A 19,767-nucleotide genomic window follows, 5' to 3' on the forward strand; every position below is an offset into this window, starting at 1 on the left:
TGTAATTTATAATTCTAAATACTTCAGTGGATTTACATTTTGGCAAGCATTTTTCATGGATGTTAGGCCTTTAGCGTCTTACGCTACATTGTGATGTTTGCTTCTTGTTTTGTAGGACACTTTATAGAATCGAAGAATAAGAAAACATTGTACAGGCAAACAGCAGCCTAAAAATATACAGAGACCCAATCTTGGTTGATATATAAAAGTGTAAATATTACTACAAAATGGGACAGTTCTGCATTTGTGTTTGATATTTATATTGGTGGCTGTTGATTTCCACATGAGTGCACAGTAGTCTCCAATGACCCCACAGGCTCCAATGTTAAGAGAAAGGCCATAGGCCTCAAGGCTTGTAACAGATACTTTTTTTGTTTGTTTGTTTTGTTTCTACTCATCCACATGCCAGCACATGGAAGGACCTTTGTTCTTTTTTTCTCATTTGAAGAGGTATGTTTATAAACCGCCTTTTGGTAGTCCCTGGAAGCTCTGGGAGAGGTGAGCATTCCACGGAGATGCATTCTCGAGATGTCTCTCAGTGCTATCTCACTTTCTGCAGCTCCTGTCTCAGCCAGGACGGCAGGGGCTGCCCCAGTCTGTGCAGCAGCTTGGAGAGTTCCACGTTGTGGTCCCGATAGTAGCTGGATAAAAACACTCTGCTCTGAGATGGGAGGAGGAGATGAAAGGACATTTAATTTTGTTTTTTAAAGTATACTTCATATACTTTGATGATGTTTACATCTGTGTCAAGTAAACCATACTGGTTTAAAACTGATATTAAGCATGTGGGCTATTTCTTTAGCACAATATAAACACAGTGACTCTGTTCTTCAAAATACACACTCCAAACACATATGCTGTTTTCACTAGGGAAAGGGTTTTCATATTAAACATGGGATTTATTTGTGCAGAATTAAATGTTCAAATAACTAGATTGAATTGCTAGAAATATAGCTGTAATAACTGATTGGGTCTAATGTTATGCTCTATTAAAACCATCCTGGCTTTGGAATAAGAGTTGGGTTGGTAAATCTATAAAATAAAATACTCCTTTGTCATCATTAATTTACATTTAGATTTTGAAGGTAATATTTTCTTAAGAGCTCTTTTAAGGCATACACAAAATATCCACTGCTAAAACAGTACTATGGTAAACCTTAAAAATATAGTAGGTAAACTAGGTAAACCTATAACCTGGTATATTTGTACTATTTGACCCAAGGAAGGAAAGGAATGCCTTGTAAACTATCCTGACTTAAAGGGAAGTAGATTTCCCTTCAATAAAGAAAAATAGTTTAATAATTGAAATTGTCAGAAATGAAAAGTGCTGTAATTGTAAGATGGTGTTTAGTGGGGTTTATATGTAGTGTAAATGACCATTGTTGGGAATGTTGTGAAGGATGGATTTCTGAATCTGTATCTGTACCTCCCTGCTTTACACTATTCCGAGGTTTTTATTTTATTTTATTTTTATTATTTTTTTTGGACTGCACGGTGTGGCATGTGGGATCTTAGTTTTCCCACCATGGGGTCTTAACCACTGGACCACCAGGGAAGTCCCTATTCTGAGGTTTTTAGTTGAGTTGAATCTTTAAAAAGTTTTTATTTAATTCCTTGTGCTAGTCTTTTAAAATGTCATATCTGGTACCCCATTTTAAAGGCCATAGAAAATCATCTTGTTTTATACTGATAATTTCTATGTAACATAGTGGTTTTTGTAGTCATTATGATCACTGGAACCAGACTGACATTTGTGCTATATTCTAACCATCACTGTGATCAAGGGAGAACCCAAACCTTTGTCTCACTTCTGGTTTTGGTCTTCCACGGTCATTAGCTGTAAAACCACTGACAGGCCCAGCTGGTACACCCAGGCCAGAGAGAGGTGGAGACAAATCATATTCCCAGATACTCCATCTGGGGGCCTGATCATTTTGTGCCTCCTTTGCTGCGAGCCAGACCTGGAATCCAGGGCTGAGCCCTAGGCCTTTGTGCAGAGGCTAAGTTTCCAAACTTCCCCACTGTGTTTTCTCTTAAGGTCTTACTTTGCATTGTTCCCCTTTATGAGAGAAGCCCTGGAACAACAGCAGCCCGGGGCTGCCCAGCTCCTGCCAGCTTGCTCCCTAATATTTTCCATATGGCAAAGGATTCTCCAACATCTTAATTAATTTTAGAATTGAACCTCCTGGGATCAATATCTACTACACATCCCTTTGGAGTTTGGATTGCACCTCCTGATACTGAGGATTATCTCAACTATACCTCAACTTTTTGGTCTTTTTGGCATTATTTTCAAACCTGGCTGCCTGTATCAGTGCTGCCTCTGTAGCCAAACCCTTGTCCTGTGCCCTATTATTTGTGTATGTTGGTCCCTATAATCAAGTACCCTTTCTTCTTGTTGCTCTGCTCTCTCATATGGCAAGATAACTGATATGAGATTTGTAAAGTACAACATGTCCTACTTGAGAGTCTAATATATTCAGGCCAAAAGTTACTAGGACAGAACTCAGTGATATACAGGATTTATTGTACATACATTGTTATCTGACCATCATTCAGAAAGGGACTATTTTAGATGATAAATCACAGATAGGATATATGCTAAGTATGCCAACGTAGTCTACTTCATGCAAACTCATAAAATTAATGTAATAAGAGGGAATCATAATATATGGTAAAAGAAGAAATCGTATAATAAATTCAATATCAGGTTGTTTATTGGCCTATTATTAAAGAATCTATTAAATGCTTTTGATTTGGAGAGGTCATAGACTTAGTGGTTCATTTAAAATGTCAGTTTTTATTCCCTTTCTACAATATATTTTGATAAACAAAGTCAAAGTGGAGGTAGGCTAACAGCATTCTTAATTTCCATCCTATGATGTTTTGGTGATACTTGTGAGGAAGGGTTCTGGTGTTTTTCTGTAGCAGAAGGAGAAGCAAGCAGTGTGGTGACAGTACTGCCTATTCTAATCTGTGTACACATTTGTGTTTCCATTACCTCCAGGAAGGACCCTTTACTCTTGTCTCCTCTCTGGGCACTGTTTGCACAAAATCAGCTATTCTACTCCCTCAAATAAATCCAGTATGTATATGATATTGTGATATAATAAGAAATATATATTTGGTTTTTGACTCTGGTTCCTGGCACAGAGCTCCTAAATCCCTTGTAATTTCCTGAGTGACAGGGGTGTAAAGAGTGGCTTTTCTTATTTACAATAAGTTCCTTTAAACCTTATCTGAGTTTATGCTTATGACTTGACTCTTATGGGCCCCTAGATAGCTTCAGATGGGGGCTGGTTGCTATAGAGGAACCAAACATATAATTAGAGGGTTGGAACTTTCAGCCCCACCCTCCGACCTCCAGGGAAGGGAAGAGGGACAGGGGATTGAGTTATTCACCAATAGACAATTATTTAATCAACCATGCTTGTGCAACGAAACCTCCATAACTCAGGGTTGGTAAATGCATCCATGTGCTGGGAGGGTGGTACACCCCAGACTCCACAGGGACAGAGAAGCTCCTGTGCTCAGGACCCTTCTGGACCTTGTCCTAAGTACCTCTTTGTTTATAATAATAGGAAGTAAAGTGTTTCCCTGGGTTGTGTGAGTCATTATAGCAAATTATAAAACCTGATGAGGGAACCCCTGATTTGCAGCCAGGTTGGACAGAAGTGTGAGTAACGTGGGAACCCACTACTTGTTACTGGAGTCTGAAGGGGGCAGTTCTGTGGGGCTGAGCCCTTAATCTGTGGGGCTACACTAACCCTGAATAGTTAGTGTCAGAATTGGATTAAACTGCAGGATACCTAGCTGGTGTCTGCAGAAAATTGGAGAATTGCTTGGTATGGAAAACTCACACATTTGGTGTCAGAGGTGTTTGAGAAAAAATATCTTAGGGATGTATTACGCAGTAACCTTGTTGGGAGATATGGAAATAATGATATCCTGAAAAGTTATGTTTTTCTTATCTTTCTCTACCACAAATTTAATATTAGGTCTCAGTATGTGTTTAATAGGAGTGAAATAAAATACTAAGAAAGATGTTCTACAGTGTTTTGAATGTTTTAGTTTTAATAAATATATAGAGAGATAGCTTTGACATACATGAAAATGAGATACTTTATATTACTGTCTTGAAATACAATGGGAATTGCCCTTGAATATTTATTAATATGTAAGGATTGTTTTCACAGTGCTCTGAAGGAATATTTTAATAACCCACCAAAGAAAATTGGAGTTCTGAGAATGCAACTTGTTTATCAAAAGAACAAGAACCTCCACAATGCCTTTTAGATAGAATTTAATTGTGAGCTTAGTGAGCTTAGCTTGATAGAGGCTCTGTCTCTATCAGGTTGGAAAAAAGGTCCTTAAAATCTTCAAGTATTAAAAAGTATCCAGACAAAGTTCATACCATGTTAGGATTCTCAGATCACTGCAGGATTCTTAGTTACCATAATATATTAAACATTGTGGGAAAACAATGCCAAATAATGTCTTAATTTTTGAGTTAAAAATTTTTTTTTTTTACAAAATCAATCTACTTGCATTCTTTTTTTTTTTTTTTTTTTTTTTTTTTTTTTTTTTTGCTGCGGGCCTCTCACTGTTGTGGCCCCTCCCATTGCAGAGCACAGGCTCCGTATGTGCAGGCTCTGCAGCCATGGCTCATGGGCCCAGCCTCTCCACAGCATGTGGGATCTTCCCGGACTGGGGCACGAACCCGTGTCCCCTGCATCGGCAGGTGGACTCTCAACCACTGCGCCACCAGGGAAGCCCTTACTTGCATTCTTATGTCCAAACTATATGTTAACTGGACTGATTATGAAATCAAAATAATATTAATAAATTTTAAGATATGTGAAATAAGCTTTAAAGTAAATATATAGTGTCTACAAAGTGGGAAAACTATAGCTTTAAGTGATCACTATGTCACCATTTGGAACAGAATAAACCCGAAGCGCTACATACCTACTGCTAAGTTTGGGTGTCTCCATTCTCCAGAGCCTAAATTATCTGCTAGTATGTTATGCATTTGGGAAATATATTCATTCTTTCATCTTATTAACATATTAACACTTCAAAACTTAGTATACCAATAATTAATATTATTATGCAGTCCACACTTACTACTAGAGAGTGACTTATACAGTGAAAATAAAATCTTTGGGGCCTATTTTCAATTTCCAGCTGATATATTTCCTGCCTTGGTTTCAGTTAACATTTTTAGTGCTAAAATTTCTGTGAATGTATCATTCTTTTTGGAATGAGATGTTGCCTTCTTCGTTCTGATTCAAAATGGCAAATTCTATTGTTTTCTTTTATTCTTGCATGACAGGTAAGATAATCACTGGAAAAATCAAAACAAGCAACCTGAATGCATTCTAATCCAAATGTCACTTTTAATTTTTATAAAGGGTGAATTTTTATTTTAATCACTTTTCTAAGAAAATAGATATATTTTTATGTATCATTTTGCTTATTTAGTTTGTATTTTTAAACTCTATACTTACCTCAGGATCCATTGGAGGGTATTTTCTTCCTTTGCTCTTTCCAAGGCATTTTGTTTTACCTTCTTCCAGTAATTGACACCAGAAACCTTTATGAGAATCAAACCTAAAAAAATGAAAAATAGAAAGAACAAAAAAGTATTTTTCAAGCAAGTATTTTTAATTATTCGGATATTAACCTATAACCAAGGAAACTGGCATATTTTTTGACTGTATCACTTTACGTAGAGTCTTTTGGCATACTTCTGAATTCTCAGTCCATCTGTCATATTTGTGAGTTTGCCAGATTTCTAATAGAAAAACTGTCAGCAGGAGGTCTCCTATTAATAGAAATTAATAAGCCTACCTTCTTCATCTGGAAGGAAAAAGTTTTATAAATTTCAAGCCCATTCTTTCCCTTTGCAGGTTTTAAAAATGACAAGTCAGTCTTCATATCTACGGATTTACACAGTACTTGTACCATTCAGTTACAGGTTAATAGAAGAAGAGGTTTTGGTGTGTCATGGAGTAATGAATTTCAGGAGTCTCTAGCTCTAATCCATTTAATGTTTTTCCAGAGACACTTCCTTATTTTGGTATGAGCTCTGTATTAAAGTAATAACACCTATAAAAAAGATTTTCATGGCACAATTGTAATAAAAGTAATAGCACATTAAACTTATATTTTAGTTTACCAAAATATTTCATATAACCCTTTCACATTTGAGCTTTTCTTATAACCCCTTAATGATATGGAGTATAGCATTTGTCCCATTTAATGGCACTTAGCACAGTGTTTGGCTCTTTGTGAGCACTCACCAACTGTTAGTTGAATAAAAAAATGAAAAAGAAGGAAGTGCTTGTCAAGGTTTATTTATCTTGGACTATATACTTTTTCAGTATGCAGGTGACAATTCAAGTCTAAGCCTCCTGACCCTAGGTAGAGGGCCTTTTCTCTTCACTGGTCTCTGGGTATGTTCTGTATGATAATTCATTATGAATAAATAGTAATTTCCCATGCTTGAATATAAAAGTGAAAGTAACAGTCAGCAGTGATGATTCTTTCACATGGCTTTTGTTATTCAGCGATTCTATTGCTATAATTTTTTCTTCATTAGAAAGAATTATCATTTAGGGCCACCTTTTCCTTTTGTCTTTAATTCATACTACTTCCCAGAATGCTGCTTCTAACTTTTTCTTAAAACTATAGTGTAAACAATGAACAACTGGAAATTGAAATTAAAACATTTAAATTAGCATAAAAACATGAAATACCTAGGGATAAATTTAGCACAAAATGTATGCAAGGTCTGTACAATGAAAACTACAATTGTTAAGAGAAATTAAAGAAGACATAAACAAAAAAGAGCTATACCATGTTCACAGATCAGAAGACTAAATATTTTAAAAATATCAATCTCATCTCCAGATTTATCTCGATATTCAATGTGAGTCCAAAACTCCAATGGACTTTTTTTTTTGGTAGAAATTGAAAAAATGATTATAAAATGTATATGGAGATACAAGCTAATAATTTGTTTTAGACAAGCTAAAACAATTTGAAAGAGAAGATCAAAGTTGGAGATCTTATACTATTTAGCTTCAAGATTTACTATAATGCCACAGTAATCAAGGCTGTGTAGTATTGGCACCAGTGGGTCAATGAACAAAATAGAATCTAGAAACGGACCAACATATCTACTGTCAGCTGATTTTCAAAAGTAGGTGTCACAGTAGTTCAATGGGAAAGGACAGTCTTTTAAATAAACTGAACTGGAAAAATTGGATATCTATATGGAAAATATGAACACTGACCTCACACTGTATATGAAAATTAACTTGAAATGAAATCTCATTTCATGAATGAGCTAAGAGCTTAAACTGTAAGAATTCTGGAAGTAAACATAGGAAAAAACACATAGAAAATTTTTGGGTTAGGCGAAGTCTTCTTAGGATGAATGATAAAAGAATAATGATAATTTTGAATACATCAAAATTTAAACTTTTGCTTTTCTAAAACACTTAAGAAAATGAAAAGAGAAACCACATGTTGGGCAAAAATATTTGTAAAATGTTAATCTAATAAAGGACTTATATTCAGAGTATACAACTGAACTCAATAAAAAAGGATGACATTACCAATAAAAATTGAGTAAAAGATTGGAATAGACACTTTATCAAAAACATAGATGAATGACCAATAAACAAATGCAAAATTTCTCAGTATCATTAGTCATTAAGAAAATGCAAATTAAAATCACAAATGAAATACCACTAGATACTAGAATGACTTAACTTAAAAAGACCAATACCAAGTGTTGGCAAAGATGTGGAACAGCTAGAACTGTTACACCTTTTGGTAGATTTAAGATATTACAGACACTTTTGAAAGTTTCTTATAAAGTTAAATACATAATTACTATATGACCCACTAATCCCATTTCTATGTCTTTATCCAAAAGAAATGAAAATATACGTCCACACAAAGATCTGTACACAAATGTTCATGATAGCTTCATTCATAGTAGCCCCCAAGTGGAAGCAACCCTATATCCATCAACTGGTGAAAGGATAAACAAATTGTGGTATATCCATAAAATGGAGTACTACTGAACAATTAAAAAAAAAACCAATTACTGATAGATGTAACAACAAGGAGGAATGTCGAAAGCATTATGCTAAGTGAAAGAAAGTAGAAGAGTGGTTGCTAGGGCTCAGGGGTGAGGGGAAAGGACTGACTGCAATAGAGCATGTGGAAACTTTGGATTAATGGAAATGTTCTATATCTTGATTGTGATGGTGTATACAACAGTACATGTTTGTCAAAATTCATCAAACTGTACAATTAAAATGGGTAGATTTTATTATATGTAAATTACACATCAATAAAGCTGATTTAAAATTATATTGTGATTGAATGTGTGATTGGAGAGTAGTCTTTCTGTAGCTAATGTTGTAGACTTTATAACTATAGCCCTATGAAAAGAAGGCAAACCTATATCTCTGTCTCTGCCCTGCTTTGGATATTAGAGACACTAAAGGATTACTCACATCCTACTTGTGCAAAGCCCATTTCTGATCATTATTAAAGCAATTGTGTGGGATCAAGACATAATATGATATATCTCCATGTTGTTTATATTCTTGATTGCATCTGTAAGGCAACTGAATAAATGTTTCATAGTCAGAGGTGTAAGAAAGGAGAGCATTAATAAATCAACTAATGTCAATAAAATAAATAAATTTAAAAAATAGAGATGATGATTGAAATAATCTATACACGAAAGCTGGGAAGCTCTAACACAACAACATTTCTGGAAGTCTGCTATTGATAAAACATTTTTCATTAACATTTTGTTATTGGTAATTTCCATAACTGAATTATGACTCATTTTAAGTGTTTGATCAAAATCCAGACTAGCTATTATTATGATTTTTTTTGCTAATATACCTAACTATAGATACATGTCTGCAACATACACATGCCTTATGTTAAAATGAGCAGCTTTCTGACAGAATGTTTCTTTAAGAAACACTAACTTCACACATATTAAAATTAAAAATCAAAAGAAAAATAGGTTTCTCTTTCACCTCTGCTAATTGATTACATCTCATGCAGTGGGCTGTCATGCTGGGCTTCATTGAGAAAAATGTGTGTCTGTGGAGCTGACACCTAGCCCAGACATCTGTAAGTTCTGTAAGTATAAGTTCACAAGCAGTGGTGTAACTGTATCATAGTGGAAACAAAAAGGAGAGGAAGGTAGAAGGGAGGTCATATTATTTTTCACGTTGCCTGAGAAGGTGAGGGATTGATGTTGATGAAGGACCTTGTGAGCAATTCAGAACCCAAGTGAAGAGGCTTGACATGAGATGGAGAAAGATCTTCTCCCATATCTTTCCAGAATATCAGCAGTGTCCCTCTGAAAATTAGCCTCAGGACTACTAATATCTGGTAGAACAGCAAGGAAACAACCTTTTGGTGTAGGCACTGGCAGCTAGTCATTTCGTGTGGGAAATAGTAATGACTAGGATCCTCTTTAAAGGCTTTCAGGAAGAGAACATTTTGGAGAAAATTTTATGTGTTGTTTAATGTCTCTCCATGGTTACCCCTTCCTAGAGGTAGGGATACTTTATCGTGTACCCACAGTCATGCCATAATGGTCATTCAATAAATCTTTGTTGAATTAAAGAAAAAGCAAGAATACACTGGTTCTTAAGTTTGTGTGGAGTATCACCTGGGGATGTTTAGAAATAACTGGAAGAGACTTGTGGGCATGGACAATCAAGATTCTCCAATGATTCAGCCTCCAACTTGTAACATCTCTATATTAATGAAAATGTGACCTTCATTTTACCCTTGGGCAGGTGAATCCCAGGGAACATTCAGATTACACTTAGAAGGTGCAAGAATGTTTGAAATGTCTTTACATTGAAATAACATTTCTGTGAACGAATACTGAATTGTGTGGATATGCTAAATTTTCTTAAATCCATTTATCAGATTGATTGCAGCTTTTGGCTATTATGAATAATGCTGTGGTGAACAATTCTTTGTGGACATAGGTTTTGATTTCTTTGGGGGTAGATTCCTAGGAGTGGAATTGGATTATTTGTAAACTTCTGTTTAATTTTTTAAGAAACTGCAAAACTGCTTTTCTAAAGTGGCCATATATTATACATTACCATCAGCAATATATGAGGTTTCCAGTTTCTCCACATTCTTACCAAATTTGGTATTGTCTTTTGGATTATAGCCATTCTGATGGTATCTCAATGTAGCTTTAATTTGCATATCACTATGATTACACATTTATTATGCAAAGTGACAATGTGTCTGGAGATGGATTATTTTTATTTATTTTTTAGCATGTTTCAAAATATATTCCTTTTTATTGCTGAATAGTATTCCATTGGATGTACTGATATATATCACAATTTATTTATTTTTTAATTGAGGTATAGTTAATTTAGAATGTTGCGTTAATTTCTGCTGTACAGCAGAGTGACTCACTTATACCTACATATACATTCTTTTTATATTCTTTTCCATTATGGTTTACCCCAGGACACTGACTATAGTTCTCTGTGCTATACAGTAGGACCTTCTTGTCCATCCATTCTATATGTGATAGTTTGCATCTACTAACCCCAAACTCCTAGTCCATCCTCTGCCCTCCCCCCTTCCCCTTGGCAACCAACAGTCTATTCTCTATGTCTGTGATTCTTCTCTGTTTCATTGATAGGTTCATTCCACATATAAGTGGTATCATATGGTATTTGTCTTTTTCTTTCTGACTTACTTCACTTAGTATGATAATCTCTGGTTACATCCATGTTTCTGCAAATGGCATTATTTCATTTTTTATGGCTGAGCAATATTCCATTATATATATACCATATCTTCTTTATCCATTCATCTGTCAATGGACATTTAGGTTGTTTCCATGTCTTGGCTATCGTGAATAGTGCTGCTATGAACGGCTGCATGTATCTTTTTGAATGATAGTTTTCTCTGGATATATGCCCAGGAATGGAATTGCTGGATCATACGGTAATTCTATTTTTAGTTTTCTGAGGAACCTCCATAATGTTTTCCATAGCAGCTGTACCAACTTACATTCCCACCAACAGTGTAGGAGGGTTCCCTTTTCTCCACACCCTCTCCAGCATTTGTTATTTGTAGACATTTTTTAAAAAAAATTTATTTATTTATTTTTGGCTGCATTGGGTCTTTGTTGCTGTGCGTGGGCTTTCTCTAGCTGTGGTGAGCGGGGGCTAATCTTCGTTGTGGTGTGCGGGCCTCTCACTGCGGTGGCCTCTCCCGTTGCGGAGCACGGGCTCTAGGCGCACGGGCCTCAGTAGTTGTGGCTCGTGGGCTCTAGAGCACAGGCTCAGCGGCTATGGCTCACGGGCCTAGCCGCTCCGAGGCACGTGGGATCTTCCCGGACCGGGGCACGAACCCGTGTCCCCTGCATCAGCAGGCGGACTCTGAACCACTGCGCCACCAGGGAAGCCCTCTTGTGCCAATTTTTAAAAAATATTTATTTATTATTTTTTTATGGCGGGCATGCGGGATCTTTGTTGAGGCATGACGGATCTTTCATTGTGGTGCGTGGACTCCTCATTGCAGTGCGCAGGTTTCTCTCTAGTTGTGGTGTGCAGTCTCCAGAGCACGTGGGCTCTGTAGTTTGCGGCATGTGGCCTCCCTAGCTGAGGAGCGTGAGCTCAGTAGTTGTGGCGCGTGGGATTACTTGCCCTGTGCGCGGCATGTGGGATCTTAGTTCCCCGACCAGGGATTGAACCCATGTCCCCTGCATTGGAAGGTGGATTCTTTACCACTGGACTGCCAGGGAAGTCCCTCTTGTGCCAATTTGAAGAGCTTAATAAATTGGCAGTGTAGCCTCCAGAGGAATGATTGTGTTTCAATCCTGCCTCCTCAACTTACTTGCTGAGTGACTTTTGGCTAAGCTTTTCTATGCCCCCAGTTTTTGTAGCTGAAAAGTGGAGCTAATAGTGTCTATCACATAGTATTGTTATGAAGCAATATATATAAAATACTTAGAACATATAAACATATACTGATTTTGAAATGTTATAAGCATTTTTAAAAACAAATTTATATGAAATTGGAGTAGATTATTTTCTTCTTTTTCACTTCTTAGCATTTCTAGCTGTTTCATAGGTAATCTAGAGAACCAGCAGATTTTAGCTACTATGGCTACTGTTTTTTGCTACTCAAAAAGAGTTTTAATTTGGCACAGTTTTACTCAAACTCATCTAAAAAGGGAAAGAATTCCTAGACAATATAAATTTGGTTGCCAGGGGAAGTAATATTAGAAACAGCTGAAGCAGCTTCAGTTCTTTATGACTTAGTTAAGCCCCATCCACAGAACAAAACAAAACAAACGCCCAATCTTCATTCAACTCCTGGCCTTCAAATCCTTATTGTCCATTTATTGAAATTTTCATTGTAAATTATTATTAAAAATTCATATAACTCAGTCTGGTTTCATTCATGTTAATAAACAGGTTAATTGACTGAGAAATAAAGATGTCAGGTTCAGTATTCACTAGTATTTAACTAGTACTTATAAGTGGGAAGACTCCTGTCACAGTCATTGATGGCTCGTATAATTCTGAATGGATATATTCATGGGAAAATTAAAAGTTTACATTTTTCATTTTAGCTTATACAAATTAGCACAATTCCATGCTGAGCATTATTTTTCCTGCTTTTTCTTAAATGATTAGACGGCTATTAAACACTAAAAACATAGTATGCAAGCTAAAATAATGTTAGTATTATCAATGTTATTTATAATTTAGGGATTAAGGTTATATTGAACAAGAATTGTAAAATGTGAATTTACTTAATTGAATGAGAAAGTTCCCATTTATATTTTTTAAAGCTTAAACTGCTTATTTCAGATCACAACCACACTCACTAAGAAAATCAGATTTTTATGGATTCAATATATCATTTAAAATCCATGATGACAGTACTAAGTCATTTTAAGATATCATAGACCATCCATGATTGTATGAAATTTGGAAGTCTTGAACACTTCTGTAGTGATTGTGGAAAAGAATAAATAACACCCTTAACAATGGAAATTTATTGCCATTTTTCTTGAAAATAGTTTTGAAATTGGAGCTTTTTAAATTTTGAAGATAATCAATTTATAGATCTCTTAAACTGGAGTACTCTTTCATGCCAAGACTGTATGGTAAAACCTTTGCATAGACCTAGTTTCATTCATTTATTCTACTGTGTGCAAAGAACTGGATTTATGTGGTTAGTTGAGAATTCATATCTGTTTGCAGTTCAGAACATTCTTCGAAGGCTTTAAATAATTTTTTTTTTAACTACCGAAGAGGTAGTCTTCACTATCATTAGCAGGAAAAATATGAAGCAATAAATGACGTTCCTGTGAACATACATTTTCTACACCCAGTCATCTCCAACTCCATCTCCATCTCCAGTCATATCCAAAGCACCACAGAAATAACTTACCAGTACAATTAGTTTAATAAGAATAACTAAAATTTGAGGGCAGGATTCAGAACAATTGCAAAGAGCATGGATGAAGGAGGATTTAGACCTAAGTCAATGACATGAAGTTCCAAATATTCTACAACAGGTACACTGCTGGTTTTTACAAGGTGTGTCAGGCTAACTGATTGACAAGAAAATATAAGAAGAAACGGAATGGCAGTACATTATCTATCAGCAGGGTGAGTAGGCAGCCCTGCTGGACCTGAAACGGTGGTTTCAGAGACTACACACATCTTACCTTGCTACTTCAGCCACTGAGCCCCCAATAAGGTTACAGAATCATATAAGGGGTAATTTTAGCCAGATACATCCCAGGTGCAAAGTGACCCATAGTCCTTTGTATACAGTATGTTGCTTTGATATTACTTCTCTTAAGTTTACACTCCCTTTACTTTACCCTTGGAGGTGAATAAAAAGCTTGCTGCTGAGCCGGATGCAAAGGGGACAGATACACAGCATGCAGGTCAAGGACCATTCCATAAGAAAAAGAGATTATGTTTTTATAGAATACTCCACTTCTTTCTGAAATACAGTACTTTGCTATATACTCTATAAAAAAGACCCAAAGATAAGCCAACTTGAAATAGAAAACTGTTTAGAAAATAAAAACTTTATTTTCTAAGAGATACTTAAAAGGATATAAAGCAGAAAGTGGACTCGAATTTCTAACTAAAGCTAAATTCACTCAGCTTTCTTTAAGGTCAAGCTGAAAGTTAAATACCTAAGGCTAGTGTCTGTGTTGGTACTTTAACTAAGCTCTCCAAATCTCTGATAGGATCCACACTATAGAAAACACAGAGGGTAGAAGGTTAATGGTAACAACAAAGTAAATGACTCTTAGGAAGGAAGCGCAAAACTCTCGAGTTCCACCTATTCCTTTGTCCTCTAGATCAAAATGTCTCTCTTACATGTGTCTCTACATATGATTTATGCAAGATGTATGCAGTATTTGATGGTTTTCTGCAAACCTTCTTCTGTAAGGGACAGTGAAAGGTAAAGGAATCTTGTCTCTCACTTTCTAAACTGCTATAGCATAAGGAGAACAGTGAAAAAAGAAAATCAATTGATCTACAGAACTGAGTTTTATACTGAGAGATACAATGGAAGAATTCCACACTGCAGTCTTAATCGTTTTTTTTAAGGCTCAGTCTATGACCCTACAATTAAATATATATATTAGAGTGAGAGCCAGGTCCACAGTTCATCCAGCTCAGGATCTCCCAGTTGCTTGTCCCAGTTGCATGTGAAATAGGAACAAACACAACCTTCAGACATCTGACTGCCAACCATTATAAATTGACAAAGTCAGATGGAGGTCTTATTTAAAATGCTAAATGAACCCCAGAGTCAGGATTAAGGTGAGGCAAGAGAGGCACCTTGGCTGAAAAATTTTAGGAGCCACTCACTCTCAGGTATTTGTGGGGTCCTGAGAGTGAGTGCTCCTTAAATTCTAGTGCTTCTCTTGCCTCACCCTGGCCCCCACCCTGATGGAGTTGACTATCTAAGAAAATCAGTGGGAACCAGCAAAAGAAAACCAAACCAGAGCTGTAACTGCTGAGGCCTCTGAACAAGAGGTGGCAGGGTCAGTCCTACAGTGGGTAAAGACCAGCAAAAAATGGAATTAAGTGTAGAAGTAATAATAGCACCTTTCTCTCTGCCTATTCAGTCGCCTATTGGGCTATTTCTTGCTGTGTGACATTGGTTTTTGAAAATTACACAGAAGAGAGAGGAGTTCATAAATCACCTAGTTCAAGAAGTCTTTTAATACTTCTAAGAGGTCTCAGTACTGTCTGTTAAATGGGCTCAGTGCTTACCAACTTAAAGTAGCCTCTTTTAAGGTTAGTTGTTGCTTTTAAGATTTGCAACTGTTTTGTTCCTCTCTTCTCCTTCCAGGGGAAATCTTTCCTAGTTAGAAATCAGTAGAGGATTTTGGACATTTCTTTGTCAAACTGTTGAAATGTTCTTTCTCAAGTGGTTAATATCAACTGGAAAATAATCAGTGTGTAAGGAACAGCTAACTTGACGGATGTATCACCAAGCTACAATTTCTTTAAAATCAGTTCTCTGCTGAAACTTCAATAAATTAATTAGAATATAAACTTACGTTAAAGCTTCTGAGTAATTATAATGAGGAGAGACTCCTAGAAACTTCTGTACTTCATCCATCACTGTAGCAGGATCAGTTCTTAGCTGTTGCCCATCAATAATTAGCAACTAAATTAACAAGGAAATAAAAAAAAATGCACATTGAAAAAAGACATGTAACTGCATAATTAAAAAATTCTGCACTCTGAATTTATTCAGTGAGAGACTGAGGGGACTTGTGTGCGTTGTTGTTAAGACTTAACCAGGCCATCCTCATTAATGACCTGGAACAAAAAATAAATCACACTAATTAAATGTGCTCACGTTTTGTAGTCCGAGAAGTCCTGCAAACACTATGAAAACAAAAAAGCCATTTGAGGGTAACAAGAGAGCTTAAGAAATGTGACTACAAAATCACAAATGGAAACCAAGTTTAAAAACAGATAAAACAACGATTCCATGATTCAAGGTGAGAAGGAGCATTGCAGGAAAGAAGGAAAGTGACCATACCAGGTACAGTGAGACAGAGGACATGGCCATTCTCCATGATTCCAGTCAAAGGAGTAGCACTGTAAAGTTTTAAGAAATATTTTGATAATCCATTTGGAGAAAAAGGTAAGACTCCCAGAAAGCCTGAAAGGAAACAGAAGTTCCTCAACAGACTAAAGGCAAGAATTTGCTTGTTACTCTGGTGAGGGAAGGGGGTGGTCCCCGCAAGATAAAATGACAGGAGACCATGATGAAGGGCCATAAAGCCTGGAAAGCAGCTCTTGCTCACACCTCTTCTCCAATATTTCTATTTAGTCTCTACCAGCATCGTTCATTAGAACTTTCTCTGTGGATGGATACGTTCAACGGCTGTAGTATCTAACTGGTGGCTATTGAACATTTGAAATGTGGCTAATGTGATTGAGAAACTTAATTTTTAATTTTATATAATTTTAATAAAAATTTAAATAGCCATATATGGTTGCATATATGGTATCATTATGGCTAGCATGTTTCTAGACACACTGGCATATACTGTGTCTGATATGACGGGACTGCTTTATGCAATCCAGTAGGGGCTGATTTTCTAGGCTAATGCTAGGCAAAAGAGAGAAGCAAGGAAGCCAAGGAAAACATAGGACTTGTGAAAAATGCAGCAAGGTGGTTCAAAGGGTTCAAAGGGAAATAACGGGCACTTAATTAAGCAAGACAATATTTGCCTTGTTTGGTTAAGAGGTTCTCAAGCTTTGTTCTCAGAATAAGAATCAGGAGTATCAAGTTTCTGATGCTCTTTACAATCAGGAAGGGTATGCACTAGAAAACAGGGCAGGGAGAATTATCCTGAAATACTTCTAGAAAGAAGAGTAGATAGTTTTTCTACCTCTGCCTATTACTGTTTGCCAGAGTCTGATTTACAACTAAAGAGTAAAGGCTAGTAATGTTTTAATGAGAAAAAATTTCCTCTAGCCTAGAGGCAAAGTCACTAGCCTAGAGGAACCAGCAAAAGAAAACCAAACCAGAGCTGTAAACTTAATGAGATTGTAACATGATGTAGATTCTTATTGCTCAATACCTGAAAGGGAGGGAAATAAATAAGCCATCTCTCGATGTGGCTGGCATACCACCCTGGGACCAAACATCTCTTCTGCAAGGCTCTAAGCTCAGAGGATGCACGGGGCCCAGCTGAGATCACTTCGTAGAAGCTAAACTTCAGAGCTGCGGGGTCTTCATGTGATCGCTGATGCTATGATGAAAAGGTAGATAATTAAACCGACTTGAATCATAGGCATAAATAATTAAAAACCAATCTCTGTGACAAGTCTCAAAGCTAAAGGAAGGAGTGCCTCACTGCTGGAGAGTTATTTGTTTTGCAGTTAATAAAGGATGAAAATGTTTGCTTGGAGCATCAGGATTAAAAGTTATGACACTGATGAGAGTATATATTTGAGAATTAATTGGTAGAGGTGGAATTCTTCTTGATAGGATTCCTTAACCTATTTTTCTGAGTCGTTTCCTTAGTGTATACATATTATTCTGAAAGTAAACTTTTGAAAGTTGCCTTAATGCCCCCTTTTCAGCCCATAAGAAACCATTTATCATGTCCAGTGAATATCCATAAGCACAAAGCACTCTACCAGTTCTGCCACGTAGTTTTGCTCCATCTAGTAATGCAGTTTTAGATTAGAAAAGCCCTATCGGCTATTTAAATGGAGAAACTACTGAAAACTCTGACGTGCATTATCTGAAACCCACAGCTTTTACAATATACTACCTAGCATCTCAAAGCCAAGATTATTTTACCTAATGGTAACCTTTGCGATGAATCAGAATCGCTTATTGTACAGAAAATGCAGAAAGCAGCAATCCAGATAGGAAAGCGTTTCATAATGGCTCAGGCTCAGGCCCAGGGGTTTTGAGGAAATCACCTTTCCCCTAAATTGACCAAAAAATATTCAGGCTTAGTGGTGGGTTTGTGGATGTTTACCACATCTAGTTGAATAGCAAATTTGCTGCAATTGAGATTCAAATTACTATACTACAAACTCCACTAGACTTTGTTAAGGCCTGCATTTTGCCACTGTGGAGCGATTTATTTGTAATATTTAGGACGTTTTGTTAGCTTGTAGCCTTGAAACCTCCTTTTTCAGCAAATTCTCAATTTTTTCAGGGGCTAAATGGTTGCCAAGCTCCAATTTTCTTCTTTCTTGTTGAGTCAATTAAGGCTTATTTCTTTTTTCTCTAGATACCTAGTGGAAAAGGTAAAAGGCGCAATATCAAGTCAGTCAGTTTGCAATTTGCTGTGTTTTTGATTTAAAAGATTGCTGTAGGAGTTGGGCATGACGTTCGTGTGGAGTTGTGGATTCCAGCTTTCCAGGATGTCTCATTCCCTATCATGCAGATCATTATCAATATGCCTGTCTAAGAGCCCATGACCTTCCCCCAGTCTGTCCCAGCCACGAAACCTTTCCTGACAATCTGTGCTTCCTTTTGTGAACATGGAAAAACTGCTTTTGTTCAAAAAGACCCCATGCTGAGAAACTTTATTCTCTAATATCATAGATTGTCAGGAATTTAGATGTTTGAGGTCAGTGAGAATGGAACATCCCAGTCTTGCCTGGAGGATCAGAGCTATGTGGGTCACTTTAATACAAAGAAGCCTTATTTCCAACCCAGGTGCAGAGTTTCAGGTAAGTGATTTTTGGATGTAACATTCCACATTTATCTTAACTTTATAGTTTCCAAGGAAATTGGACTGTTAGTCTGCTTTTCAGCCCTGACCTACTGATAACCAGCTTACACACAACCCTGCCTGCATCTATCAAACACTTCATGTTAATTTTACCTAAATTTCTCCCCTCACAAATCCTTCCCTTCTTTAGGGAAGAGCCCAAATAGTTCTTCCAGTGTTCAGGCTCCTCTGCTGCAGCCAATTAATATACCTAACTTGTTGTTCCTGGTGGTCTTTATCAGATGGGCTTTATCACTCTGTAAGAGTCTACCTGTCACTTAACACTTTCTGATTTATACACTGGTTATTTACACATATTTCTCCAATTAGAGTGAAAGCGATCTCAAGTGTAGCGTCCAGATTTGTTAATTTACCTGTAGAACATACTTAGAACAGTACTTTGTACATGGTAGTCATTAAAATAATTTAATGAATGGATGAACACATGAACATTAGGAAAGTGTTTTTTTTAATTACAAAACCGAGGAATGATAACTAAGGATACTAGAGACTAAACACACTGACTCTGTTAACTTTGTTATGCTCTTATATTTAATTTTGACTGCTTTTTATTGAACTTTTTCCACTTGATTAATAAAATATCACTGGGGCAGTTTTTTTTCCTATTATTTTTAATATTTATTAAAGTAAACATGTATTTGATATGTAAGTTTTATTATTAGAGTCTTAAATTATTTCAGTGACTGTTTCTGTGCTAGGTTCTAACCAACAGCAGAAGCATAATGTCAACCCTGGAGTGTATGAGAAAGAGGCTTAGAACAGGGAACACTGGCTGGGCTTTCAAGAATGAAGAATTCATTGTTTTGTTTTGTTTTGTTTTGTTTTTGCGGTACGCGGGCCTCTCACTGCTGTGGCTTCTCCCGTTGCGGAGCACAGGCTCCGGACGCGCAGCGCAGGCTCAG

At 36.5% G+C, this 19,767-nt stretch overlaps 1 protein-coding gene across 1 annotated transcript in view; it reads right to left on the reverse strand.

Annotated features, from left to right (window-relative positions):
- Positions 1–387: 387 nt before the first annotated feature.
- LOC103078588 (N-deacetylase and N-sulfotransferase 3) overlaps positions 388–19,767 on the reverse strand; it is a 157,471-nt gene continuing 138,091 nt past the window's right edge. The window contains exons 11-14 of the mRNA XM_007464857.1: positions 17,189–17,359; positions 15,647–15,756; positions 5,511–5,613; positions 388–661 (exon numbers count right to left, since the gene is read on the reverse strand). Of these exons, the coding sequence (XP_007464919.1) occupies positions 542–661; positions 5,511–5,613; positions 15,647–15,756; positions 17,189–17,359 (504 nt within the window). The 3' untranslated portion in view covers positions 388–541. The remainder of the gene's footprint in view (positions 662–5,510; positions 5,614–15,646; positions 15,757–17,188; positions 17,360–19,767) is intronic.

The sequence above is a fragment of the Lipotes vexillifer genome, unplaced genomic scaffold (genome assembly GCF_000442215.2).
Source record: "Lipotes vexillifer unplaced genomic scaffold, Lipotes_vexillifer_v1.1 scaffold231, whole genome shotgun sequence".
Lineage (NCBI taxonomy): Eukaryota > Metazoa > Chordata > Mammalia > Artiodactyla > Lipotidae > Lipotes > Lipotes vexillifer.